Below are 14,291 nucleotides of genomic sequence, written 5' to 3' on the forward strand. Positions count from 1 at the left end.
GAAGAGCTGCCCATTCCCTTCCCATCCTGTGCAATCACAAGTTTACATCTCTGAAGTTGGCATCTGTTTAGCAACTGTGAAATTGAGTGCATCTTTCATCAGTTCATCTCACTACAGATAACTGTCATTCCCCCAATAGCTACCAATGTATCAACCTTGTTGTTTTTACCTTTATAATCTTTTTCTTTAAATTAGTTATGTTTAAATCATTAATAACACTGAACACATACCACAATAACACTGTATTTTATTAGAGATCATATTTTACATATCCCCATGAGATAGAAAACCTTCCAAGAGAAAAGTATCAAAACCTTCAGTTTAAATCAGTTTATTTCAGACAATATGAGCAAATAAAAGAAAGACATTTAAGAAAAAGGAATGTAAAAGAAAATTTCGCATAGGTACAACTCTGGTATGGAAAGTAATTACAAGATTTAACTCCATTTCTTACACAACATTGTCTTTAAAACCCTACTGGAAGGAAAGTAAGGATGCTTAGTTCTCTTAACCAGTAGTTATAAACCCGGCAGCTTTAAAATAAAAAATAAAAAAAAAAGATTAAATTAGGTGCCAATGCACAGAAATAGTCAAGAACTTAACTGAAATATCCAATTAAAAATACAGCCTAAGTATTTATTTAAAATTGTTAAAAATAATCCGAAACCCCATAAATAGTCACATTCTGAACCAATTAAAGTAAAATTTATTATTGGACTTTGACTGCAGTTTTGGTTCAGTTAAGGATTTCAGGAAAGGATCCCAAATTGTTACACAAAACAAGGCAAGATAAAGGAACAAAGATTAAATCGGCTGGTTAAGGAAGGCATCTTGATTGTACAGCTGATCGAAAGGACTGAATGCTATACGAAACATGTTTTGGAAGCAATTTTAACAGGCAAAATATTTTAAAATATTATTGCATCAAAATTCAACTTTTCTGCCTAACAAAACTAAAATAGTACTTTGAACGCCCTCTTCTACAGAACATGTAAGTCTCTGATGCATTTTAATTCTGAGGATGCAAAAAAATAAATGTTATGGGAATTTTCTGCTGGCAAGCTTACCATGCTTGAAGTTCCAACAAAACCCAGTATTTTCAAATACTACAGCTAATGAAAGTTACAGTACATGTTTATTGCATGAAAACATCCATTTACTGGATCTATCTGATTTTCCACTTGTGGTTAGTGGTTCTTATATTACCAACTTGCACCAGATCCTACCAAGTATTCCATTCATTACAAAATGCACAGTAGATTGAATTAAGTAGGGAAATCTATACAGTCTCAGAGATTCAACCTGTGACAATGCATGAAATTAAAGTTTCACTTTTGTTTCCTCTTCAGATAGCCTGTAGCTACATGATATAATTTGATACACTGTGGAACAACAATGATGAAATTAAATAACTGTGATATTAGAGTTAGAAAATAGCACAACTTTTTACAGTTATGATGAGTTTTCATGCATTAGTATGAAACATAAGCAATGATGTATGGAAAAGTAATGCATAAGCAAGAGAGAAGAAAGTTGTGAAAATAAATGAAAATTAGGAAATGGGATCATATGTGAGTGGATATTTATATACATTAACTGTAAACAGCAGCTCTACTTAGGGAAATATTTTTCACACTTGAATGGCTTCTGCACTAAATATGAATTAAGTGAAGACAAAGCAAAAAGTAAGTCTCCATTCTTCAGTAATGTGAACACTGTCAAGGTGAACACTGGCAATGTGAGGTTCCAAATTTGAAAAAAGTTAAAATATAGGCACATGATTCTGAATTAACAGGTCACCACAGTCTGTGATATGCAAGCACATGTTCTGATGGGTTCGCCAACTATGCCTTGCTTACTATCAACTCTCTGCATCTCTATGAAAGCAGCTGAATTAGATTTTACAGTGATTATTTTTTGTCTATTTCATGTTATGACATCATTTTAATACATTCAAATAGTCAAAATGTTCAGAATAACACAGCATAAACATGGTGCAGATCAGAGTGTGGCCAGCATTGTCAAATAGGAGATACACAGCTTAAGTATTATATAAACTACCTTTCCCCCGGAACATTAACATAGACACCAAAATTGTAACAAGATGTATCAAAAAATAAGGCACATTTATCTTGATATGATAACCTTGAAATAGAAAACTCATTTCAAAGAACACTGTATCTGAGTTTTATAAAAAAACCTTGTATTCATGACAATTATTGACATTTCTCATCATACATGATAATGGAATAATTGCACATATCCCAGTGTGTCAAGTAACAAAATGGGAGTTTTATTAAACATTTCCATTGCAAAATTATTTTGTAGGTTCATGTTTTTGTATTTACATAACTCAGGTGAATGGTAGAAGTATTAAATCTACCATCACTTATTACAAGTACTGCAGGCTTTCATTTTACCACAATTAATAATCCCCTTTGTGGTGAATAAATTGAAATTAATTGTGGAATAAATTGAGATTATTGTCATTTATATAAACAATTGTAAATATTTGGGCATTAGCTACTATATAAGAACATTTTATTCTATTTTATTCACACGCTCCATCAGGACTTATACACTGAATTATTTGTACATAAATTCATCAAGGATTGGCAAAGAAGGCTAAAATCCAATCCCCTCTTTATGAAAATTAAAACACCAGAAACATAGTTAGTTAGCATTTAACCTGAGATTTAATCTGTTGAGAGGTTAACATCCTTAGAAATTTCTTCACTTGCTGCATTAACTTATACTGATGTTCCTATTATATGGAAGGGGAGGTGGGGTAAGTATAAACAAAAAACAGCCGAACAAAGTTGCTGGCAACATGGCTTTTCACTGTGTCAAAAAAAATACAGAATGCATGGCTCTCTCACAGTATCCAGAAGCTGGAAAAATAATAATGTGCTTCTTATTGCACGCAAAACCTAGAGAAGATACAACTGCAGATTCCTCTTTATCTGAGTATTATAGCCAGCTTTCATCTTAGCCGAATTCGGAAGGTATTTATCTCCATAGAACTCATACTTATTTCACTTACATTTCTGGCATCTGGAGGTGAATGCATCAAAGATAAAGATGTGGGTGTAAGACTTTCTACTTTGAATTTGTTGAAGAGTTTGTGCACGTTTATCTGGAAGGGAAAAAAAAAAGAGAGAACTATATTAATACATTTAGAAAGTACCTTTAAAATCTCCAACAAGGATTCAAATTAAAGCCCTCCTTACAGGTATCAGCACAGCAATTCTCACATCAAATATGAACTTTTTAAGTGTCATGTCTCAAATGCTACACAATAAATCAGATCTTCTTAGGCACTGTTTACTTGTCACATTTCAGAGCAAATAAATTAAATCAATATATTAAAAAACTGATTAGATGCATTTGGATTAAAATTACCTTGTTTCTAAATGAAGCAACACTTGCTCTTCTACTTAAAAGATAATCCCAAGCCAATTTCAAAATTTGATTATAAAATTTATACAGATTCAGAACTACCTACTCCATTTGTAATCCTCAGGACAAAGTTGCATGATTTATATTTCATAATTTTATGTATCACATCAATTCTACAGCAAGTGCAAACCACTCAGATATTTGCAGTGGTGTAAGTCATGTAAGTGAGTAGGGGTAGACAAAGGACATGCTATAATAAGCAAGTTTTTAAAGTAACAGTCACATGGTTTGTGGATATGTTAATAATAGTAAAAACATACACTTCAGAATATGCAACTTGATTCTTTTTAGATAGTAAGGTTCTAAAAACACTATTAAAATTATTTGAAAAATACTGATCCATGTTTTATGAAAACAGCAAGTACAGGAAGTTAATGAGATTAAAACTAACCTACAGGTTTACTTGTTAATATTTACATGGTCATTCCCACACACCAGCAGATCCATATCTTTATCAAATGGAAAACAGCTTTCAAGGTAAACTTAGCTATTATCCTGAAAGTGTAACTCTTGAGACATAACTACCTAGACTTCACCTAATAATTGCCTTAATTATCAATGTTTCTACAATACCTATAAAATGTTAGTTTACCTTTCCCTGAGTAGTGGAACAGAGCAGACCCATGTCTCTGTTTGAAAATCTACAGTCAAACCCCTTTCTGTGAAGAATCAGAGCAGCTTCATCAGATGGCTCAGTATCTACCTACAAATAAACAAAAGATTAGTCAGAAAGTAGCACAGTTAGAAGAACATTTTAGAACTTCATAAAATTATCATTACCTTCCAGGGATGGAGCCATCTATGCTTTAAACAATGTTCAGCATAGATTAAACTGACATATTTCTTTTAATATTTAGAAGACTAAATATAGAAAGACCTAAAGAGCAAGGCAGTTTAGATATACAAAGTCCTACCAAATACTTTGTAAGTTGTTAACCAAGGAGTTCAAGGCTCAGTAGATGCACATGTACAGACTCAGAATTTAAGTGTAATCACAGTTTTATTAATTGGCTTCCCGGAAAAATTATGTGGCTAAGCCAAAACCAAAGAGACCACATGCGAATTACAATAGCTAGAGAAAACTAGCTATATGACTATGAACTAGAACATCGTGAGTATGTTCTATCAAGCTTTCATTCTGCAAAGCTGCCCTGAAAAATCTAACTTAGCTTAAGGCGTACATGAAGCTTTACACTAAAGAGGAAGTATTAAATAATTTTTTTGTTTCTCTAAGACATAAAGTGCTCTTGAACCTTATTAGGCATGAAAGAATACCCCAAGAGTAATTCACAACCATAACTTCCTAGTGTGGACCAAACCAATAAAATTACTTAGGATAAGTGGTCACAAGGATAGCACAGAAGTGCCTCAAATCAGAATAATTTTCTGATATGTACTTCAGAATTGAAAACCATAGCCTAGAACTGGCTGGGTAACTTCAGTTTACACAGAAACTTCATTTTTTAGTTTTACATTACGATGTATAAAACTACTCTTGTACAGCAAGAGTATCAGAAAATAATTCTTCACATTAATGGTGAATGTGCATGCAAGCCATTCTCTCATGGTGAGAACAAGTGGTACATGACAAGATGCCCTTCACAGAATTGTTTAGATTGGAAAAGACCTTTAAGATCACTGAGTTCAACCATTAAACTAACACTGCCAAATCCACCACTAAACTGTGGCACCACACCTAAATGTCTTTTAAATACCTGCAGGGATAGTGACTCAACCACTTCCCTGGGCAGCCTGTTCCAGTGCTTGACAACCCTTTTTGTGAAAAAAAAAAAAAAAAAAAAAAAAAAAAAAAAAAAAAAAAAAAAAAAAATTCTACTATGGAATCTAAAACTTGTGGCAATTTCTTCTTGTCATATCATTTGTTACTCGGGAGGAGAGATCAATACTCACCTCACTATAACCTCCTTTCAGGTAGTTTTAGAGAGTGGCAAGGTTCCCCCCTGAGCCTTTTCTGCTCTGGACTAAACAATCCCAGTTCCCTCCGTCACTCTGCATAGGACTTGTTCTCCAGACTGCTCTCCAGCTCTTTGTTACTCTTTTTTGGATATACTCCAGCATCTCCATGTCTGTCTTGTAGCTGTATCACTACACTTACCCTAGTAATTTGTTTTCTATAATGCAATACATTATTTCTTTGTTGTTTTATATTATTCAGCTCTTCCATCCTGTCACATATATAATAAGTGCATAAAAAAGATGGTATTCTCCACAGCCGTAACAGGTTTTCAGGCTATCTTTCTCTAATTTATTTCTGGTTTACTTGTTTTTATACTAGTGCTTTTTCCCCAACATGCCACAAGCTAAGTTTGTTTACTTCAGTAAGTACTTATTGCCTTGTAGAAACCTACACCAGGAAGTGTCAGGTACTTTCTGATGCTTTAGCTCTTGAAAGTGTAACAAACCAGAGAGGTCTTAACCTAACTGGTCTTGGATCCAAACAATTTTTTTCTTACAAAAGGAGATCTTGGAACAGCTAGAACCAGCTTCTTTGAAACCCAGCATGACACAGCTTCATAATAAAACAAATTCATAATATTAAGTACTTGTTCAGAAAATAAAACTTGGTACATGGCAAAAAATAAAGTTGGTGCTTTCTAAGCAAGTTCCTAACTTAACATCGTAAAAACTTACTCAACAGTATTTGGAATTAAAATGAGACATTTTGCAGTAAAACACTGACTGGTAAAAACTCTGCACAGTTTACAAATCTTGAATAAAACTTGTGTTGAGAAGATTTTCATGATAGACATGAGCTTATAACCACATAAAATCAGATTTTTAATTAATGAATGGTGTCTTCAGTCAGCATATTCAAACAAATTTACAGTACTTAGTATCACTGATACTTGAATAAGCTCTAGTCCTGTTTATTGGAACACTAGTACCACTATTTACATTAAGTAAAATAACAACGATGATGTGACAAAATTATTTTCCATCTCCAACTATGACATGCCTTTGTTTTCATTGTTACTGATGTGACAGTGCTGCACTTAAAAGCAGACAGTTATGCACATAAAATAATACCGTCTGTTAAACATCAGATCAGTCAAATATTAAAATTTATGTCACAAAAGTCTGACTTCCTATGGGGTAAATTAATGCTAAAAATGACAAGCCAGTAAAGGGTACCTACAGGTTCTCTTATTACAGCAGAATTACTTTGTAGAAATCTGCAGAACAAATGCATTTGTACATTTTAAATGATGGTATGAATATTTCTCAATTTTAAATTAAGTGTTATTAAGATTCAAAAGATTGCAAATAGAAAGGTAATAAACAACTAATGAAGCCTTCAGAAAAAGTTTTGGTGAGTATGAAGATCAACGCTATAGTAGGTAACCTTTTAGAATTCCCAGAACTTTATCATGCACACAGCATTCTTGTGTAATCGATTAAACTGTTCTAACCTACTGTCATAGCATATGTAAGTTGCTACAGCCTCTGCAACTATTCTAACTTCCCTTTTCTCATATCATCTCTAGGTAAATTAGATTAAATTTATACAAACCTAAGAAACGTCTGAGCAAGGATGAGCCTATTTTGCAACAAATACATCATCTAAACATGACTATGCTAACCAAATGAAAACTTGTAATAAATTTATCTATTTTCAACGAACAACATCTTTAACCTTCTAAAACTTCACAGCATTTTTATATGACAAATATTCCCTAGCTACTATCAAATCCCTGACTACCCTTCCTGGAAGAGCTGCCAAAATTTATTTTGATTTTGATCTCTGAGAAATAAAAATGCAGTTCTCACATCAAGTTTCTAGGTTAAAAAAAAAACAACCAAATTGCTAGGCTTCCTAGTAAGCAGTATCCCATGGCAATACTGCTAAAATTTTTAAGAGAAAGAAACCCCATTTATATGTTTTTTATCTGATTACTGTAAGCTAAGAGAGATGCACTGAAACATTTAAGCAATGTGACAAAAATATGCATTTACATTTAGTATAAATCGACAAATGTACACAGTTTTCAAATCTTGAGACATAGTCTATTTATAGTAGGTAAAATCTGTGTCAAACAAAGAATTTTTTAAATACAGCTCCAGTTTTTAAGTTTTATATTCCTCAGGCATTTGACTCTTTCATCAAAAGGGCACGTATCTTGCAATCTTACAACAACAGCCAATATTCTTTCTACTGAGAGGAACAGAGTTTAAAGGGAAACTACGAAACCCTTCACCTTCTTTTATCATTTATGCTTTAAGGCATTTTCATGCATTCTGATTTCTACCTTAAGTCTTAATACTTTTGTAAATTCAGTACTCTTTTATGTGAACTTGCAATGATACAATTTCTTGAAAATCAATAACTAAAACAATGGAGAAGTATTCTACATTTCTGGAAAAAATTGCAATGCATCAATTAGCCAGAATTATGACACTTATTATCCAGTTTCTTTGAAGACCAAGAAAGGAAGAAGAAAGTGAAGAGTGATTCAAAAAGACTGTTTGGCATGCAAGAAATTATTTGCAAGTGTCATGGTTTGAGCATGTTTTGAGGGTGTTTTTATTCAAGGTTTTTTCCAGCCAGGTGGAGGAGGGGAGGCCGGGAGGAAGGAGAGACAGGACACCTGACCCAGGCTAGCCAATGAGCTATTCCATACCATAGCACGTGATGCCCAGGATGCATACTGGGAAAGAGAAGGCTGGAGGGGGAGAGCTGTGGAGGAAAATGGAGGAGGGAGCACATGGTGCTCGGCCAGGCAGGGTGGAGTGAGTTATGGGTCGGTGGCTGGTGGGGTGTTGTATTCTTTTCACTTGCTGTTTGCTGTATCATTATTATTTGTAGTAGTAAATGGCAGTAGGGGTTTTGTGTTATGCCTTAGCAATTAAACCGTTCTTATCTCAATCCGTGGGGGCTACATTCTTTGGATTTTCCTTCCTAACTCTCCGGGAGTTGGGGGACTTGGTTTAAACCACGACATTTTTTGGCGCCCAACGTGGGGCCCGAGGGTTTGAGATAAGAACAGATCTGAGCGGATTTATGGTCTCTTGTCACAATGCTGATTTATTGGCTCTTAGAGGTTTTTCTCTGGATCTCGCTGTTTCGGGATTTTGCCAGGTACTTTGTGTATGGATTGGATGTGTTTGTGTCGGAGGCTTGTAATACGGTGGGGCTCCGGCGGCAGGGGGGGATGGATGTGGCCGTGGACTTGGACTTGTACCAGGCCGTCCCGCTGGTCTTCGCCGTCCTTGTCCTTATCCTCATCGTCGTCTGTGTGGACCTGCGTGAAGCCGGGAAGGAGCGGCCCCGGGAGCTGCCAGCAGCTGAGGCTGCCAGGGAGAGCGGCACAGGGAGCCAAATGGCTGTGGCAGAGCAGCGGGGGCAGGCGGGGGAGGAGCGGAGCAGGGCGGTAGCTGAGCAGCGGGATCAGGCAGCTGGGGGGGTGAGTCCCGCGGCCGTTCCTGACCCTCCGACGGCCGAGAGTGTCCCCCGGAAGTCACCTGCCGACCCCCAGCAGGATGCAGGAGACCACGCAGCACTTCCCAGCAAGGCAGTGGAGGAACTGAGTCCTGCCGCCGTCCCGAACCCCGCAGCGGCCGAGAAAATTCCCCGGAAGTCACCCGCCGAGCCCCAGCAGGAGGCAGGAGACCACGCAGCATTTCCCAGCAAGGCAGAGGAGGAAGATCCAGACTTAGGAGAAGAGAAGCTGATGATGGGAGAACTGGCAAGCAGGGCAGCAACATCAGCCCCAGTGACAAGTGCAGCAGCAGCTGAGAGTTCTGATGGTTTTGAATGGCTTTTGGGTGCCCTTGGGACCTGCCTGCTGATTATTATAGGGGTCAGCCTGTTGGCACAGACACAGAGTGTGTCCTACCCACAACCATTTTGTCTGATCCCAGAAGTTAAGCAGAGTCAGGTGTGGGTCTTGTCTAAGGTTAGACAAGTACATAGAAGCACCAGTAGACTGTCCCCAAGGCTGGACAGTCATGAGTGGCAGGGCATGTGGGACAGTATGGCCAAGTATCTGATCCACTGGGCCCCTCCAGTGCTTTGGAAGCATTGGAGGTGGAAGGCAGCTGTATGGAGTCCCCAGCAGCAAGCTGTAGAACTGCTGAAGGGGACGGTGAATGATTTTGAGCCTGGTGGGCCCAGATACTTCAGGCTATCAGTCCAGAGATGCAACATAGAGATGTCTCATGATCGAGGGGTGGACTTAAGAGTGATTGTGTATTGAAATGTGGGTTCTGGGCATGACGTGAATGGTATGGAATAAGGGGTGGATAATGTCATGGTTTGAGCATGTTTTGAGGGTGTTTTTATTCAAGGTTTTTTCCAGCCAGGTGGAGGAGGGGAGTCCGGGAGGAAGGAGAGACAGGACACCTGACCCAGGCTAGTCAATGAGGTATTCCATACCATAGCACGTGATGCCCAGGATGCATACTGGGAAAGAGAAGGCTGGAGGGGGAGAGCTGTGGAGGAAAATGGAGGAGGGAGCACATGGTGCTCGGCCAGGCAGGGTGGAGTGAGTTATGGGTCGGTGGCTGGTGGGGTGTTGTATTCTTTTCACTTGCTGTTTGCAGTATCATTATTATTTGTAGTAGTGAATGGCAGTAGGGGTTTTGTGTTATGCCTTAGCAATTAAACCGTTCTTATCTCAATCCGTGGGGGCTACATTCTTTGGATTCTCCTTCCTAACTCTCCGGGAGTTGGGGGACTTGGTTTAAACCACGACAGCAAGGCATAGCAACATTTCTGCTGTAGGGAAGAACAGTCCTGTCTCTATAGTGTTCCTATCGACTACTGATAGCTTTCACTTTGAAGTGCACACATTAAAGTTGGCTATCAAGAAATCATTGAAAGATAGTGTGGACAGCAAAGAGATCATAACCTCAAACAATGTTATACCAGCTGGGATAGTGGGACTGGTATATCCCAGATAAAATTGTAGCATTCACTTGAGAGTATTAACACTGAACTCAAAAAAAAAAAAAAAAAAAAGACAGAACCAGCCTTCCACTTCACGAGTTTCATGGCCACATGATACAAACAAAGGGAGGAAGTTTAGGCCTTGAAAAGGGAGAGGGCACATGTTCCTGAAGGTCTAAACTTGATATGCTGAAGCAAATAAGTTGTTTCATGAAACAAAAAGACTTTACAGTGAAATGTGGAACATACATTTCACATGAAGATTAATTCAATACAAAGATTCCTCCTAACTATTCAAAGACATAGACCTGCCTAACAGTTATTCCACTCTGAAATTAAAAATAAGAAATAGTCACAGCTGAAGAAGTATACATGAGATTGAACTACTAACAGAGAAAATGTGACAAAGTCAACTGATTCTTTAAATCTAATATAAGGATTGAGACTAAAAATGAGCTATGATAAAATGAATATAATCTGAGGTTACTAGAGATGAGCAGTTCTACCAGCCAGGGACAACTACCAGGGACAACTAGTTTGTAAATATCGAAGTACAACAGCACTGCTGAGTGATACTGCAATACACCACATAGCTAGTGCACCCACATTTTAAAAAGTATTGAAAAACTGAAAAGAATTTACACAAGATGTACAAACAGTTCTACTTTATAGTTCATTAAAAAGAAAATTGAAATATGGTGGTTACAATTATGCAGGTTCCTTTGCAAGGAAAAAATGTATTGAGCACAGAACAGTGTTTTTTTGTGGTTGGTTTTCAGAGGAAGCAAAGATTGCAACCTGATGTCAGAAAAATTGAATAGGTATTGTGTTAAAATATTTTTAAGCTTAAATAATTTACTCCTATAGATTTCAGTATGTGGCAGATTTTAAGTCTTCCAAAATGGAATCAGAATTATCTAAAACCATATGCTTTATTTAAAAGACAAATTATATTTAATTCTTAATACAGAAGAGGCCAATATGATATACGATATCATACGGTATATGATCCCTTCTGCTCTTAAAATTTGGGAACACATTGAAACATGCCCCCTCCACATACAAAATGTACTATGCTTATTATTATGTTGTGAAAAAAAAAATCCTGTATTTCATGTTACTCAGACACAAGCCCCTAGTTCTTGCAAATTTAATAAAAAACAGTCATAATGCTGCAGTTTTTCATACCATATAACCACTCCAAATTACTTTCCTAGAATAAAGTATTTGATTACACTGTACTAGTAAGCTATATCATATGTTTGTTCATAAAAATAGTAGCTTGACCTTACCTTTGATTGGATTGACCTTAGATTGACTATATGCATGTCACAAGGCATGGATGACATGAGTGGAGAAAAAGTATTTAGCACTTCTGGGACACCGGAATCTGCATATGTTGTCATTGGAATTACAGGATGATTTAAGAAAGAAGAAGTCATATGGCTAAGAAGTGATGGAAAACTGACTGATGCCTTCTCTTGATTCTGCAAAATACAAGAGAAAATATTTGTAAAATCAAGTTAATATACCACCAGGTCTAAATGTCAAAGCCCACACACTGTCTATATGATTTGATTAATTCACTGGAAAATTTTAATTTAAAGACTGTCTACTTAATTACTTTTGGAAACTTCTCATTATCCACTATTTCTCTTCTAGTACTAGATGTATGTCCTGTTTTTAGAGATCATTAGTACCTCTTCCAAAATGATCATTAGACAATATCTCACTTTACATTCCTCACTTTTATATGTTAAGCCCTTGATTTGTAAACAATGTCATTTAGAGAAAGAAGCTAGCTACTAGTTCAGCAAGTTCCTTCTCTCTACTCAGTACCTACCTAAATGTTGACAGCTAATCTTACAGGCTTCCTTTTCTGCATAATATTCTTTCCTGTATTTCTCATCTCTTCAGATTCACCCAACTTGTCCCTTACATCCGTCTTTCTTTTTAAATCTAAGTTCTAAAACTGCCTGCTGAAAGAAATTGCAACTAGCATCTTTGTCCTGGCCTGCAACGCAGGGGATACAGGGGAAAGGAAGAGGAACATAATGCCTAAATAAATAACCCATGCTAGAGTTGCAGAAGGGACATGATTTTTCCTGTTGACTGAGAAGAGCTTATCCTTTTCCCAAAGATGACAGAACATAGTGATCAGAAATCTTCTGAAGTTCTGCTTTAAAGAGGAAGTAGGTCACCAAACTGATAATGAAGACAGAAACTACACAATGATATATACTAATTTTTGGCCTCCAGAGAGGCTATCTGCATTGGAAGTCATGTGAAGTACTGATGGAAATGCCTTGTTTCATGATTATCCTTAGAGAGTTGTTTCATTGGAGAATACAGTAAGACCCTGGTCTTGCAGCCTTTCTCTGTCCTCTAAGACAGATTCTGCCGTACTGCCAGTGCTCACAGTTTCCTCAAAGTGGTAATGACCTCAAATTGCACCAGCTCAGATAAGCTCAGAAGACACCTTACAGAGGTCTACCCTCGTGCTTTGGTGAATTATATCGGCTAAAAGCAGAGACACTAAGCTTGAACATCATGCATACCACAGAAGTAAAGTATTTTCTTTCTAAACAGAGCTGGCAAACAGGTACTCACAAATGGAAACAATTTAAAAAAACCAAAGCAATGTGATTCACTGTATATGTATATATATATATATACATACATGGTGAAAAAAACAAACCAAACCCAAAACAAAAATACCAACAAACAAAATAAAAACAAAAAAAAAAGCCCTCACAAAACAGGCACAGCTGTAAGTCCAGAAATCAAAGGAAGGCAATCCTCTGTACTCCCTACTTCACCATAAGCCAGCTACAATGAGTGGCTGCTGTAGGGTGAGAACATTCACTCCCTACAGCTTTGTGCAGTTATCACATGCTTGGGAACTACTCTGTCTTTATTTAGAACCTTTCTGCAACACATCTTTGTCCCACTGTCAAGAAAAAACAATATTTGAAAGAAACTAAGCTGTAAGGTTCCCTGGCATAAAAACGAGGACAGTGTTGGCCTGAAAGCAGATAGTGTTTATAGATAAATAGATGGAAACACTGCTCTTGAGCAGCAGACACAAACTTTCAGAATAAGAAACAGAGTATCATCTATATAATAGTAGCAGTAATTCTAATTTAGATGTAGTATTTTACAGAAACCTGTAAAGAACTAAAACATACCCAACTCTCTTCATATGAAACCAGTGCACCTCCCTTACTAAATAGATGTAGCAAGGCTATGAAGAAGATGTGCTGTGTTCTGTGTGACAGAGAAAAATATCTCCACTTTTTTTTTTACTTCTGTCACCTCCATTAGTACCTCACAACTTCGAAATTCGAGCTTTTGTATATATTTCATGAGTTCACTATAATAGTCGTAATTAAAACTGGTGTTAGAATATCTGACGTTGTCACACACGGTCTTGAAAATGCTTCTAAATGGTAGTAGTTAAGCCAATGTTGAGTTCCTGCTTTTCTGAAACATCAATTATGCTTGTTAAGATGTGGTTACACATAGCATAGCAACGCACAGTATAGCATATAGCTAGTATGTGAAACATATACATGCATACAAATATGCATAGCAAGTGGTAAATACTACTCAATCAGACAGAAATGGCTGTATCACCAAGCACGTGTTTTCAGAAAAAGTGGACACTGACAGATATTTAATTGGGGAAAAAAAATAGATGTATGTGGTACACTAAAAGCAATTTTGTTATCTGACTGCAATGTATCTGTGGTTGTACTGTCTCTATCATTCTAAACAATCTCTTCCAAACCATAGGAGGTATTTGAGCCACTGAATCCTGGCTCTCTGCTTTAGAGTAGGCTAAAATCCGTATAAATAAATTGAACAAGTCAAGGCAAAGTACAAAATAGGATCTGAAGAAGAAAGTGTGCTTGACATGGCATCA

General features: G+C 36.9%; 1 protein-coding gene across 1 annotated transcript in view; it reads right to left on the reverse strand.

Annotated features, from left to right (window-relative positions):
- Positions 1–230: 230 nt before the first annotated feature.
- Positions 231–14,291, reverse strand: part of MAN2A1 (mannosidase alpha class 2A member 1) — a 116,929-nt gene continuing 102,868 nt past the window's right edge. The window contains exons 20-22 of the mRNA XM_005141196.2: positions 11,659–11,853; positions 4,052–4,162; positions 231–3,136 (exon numbers count right to left, since the gene is read on the reverse strand). Coding sequence (XP_005141253.1) covers positions 2,984–3,136; positions 4,052–4,162; positions 11,659–11,853 — 459 coding nt within the window. The 3' untranslated portion in view covers positions 231–2,983. The remainder of the gene's footprint in view (positions 3,137–4,051; positions 4,163–11,658; positions 11,854–14,291) is intronic.

This window comes from Melopsittacus undulatus, chromosome Z (assembly GCF_012275295.1).
Source record: "Melopsittacus undulatus isolate bMelUnd1 chromosome Z, bMelUnd1.mat.Z, whole genome shotgun sequence".
In the NCBI taxonomy this organism is placed as follows: Eukaryota; Metazoa; Chordata; class Aves; order Psittaciformes; family Psittaculidae; genus Melopsittacus; species Melopsittacus undulatus.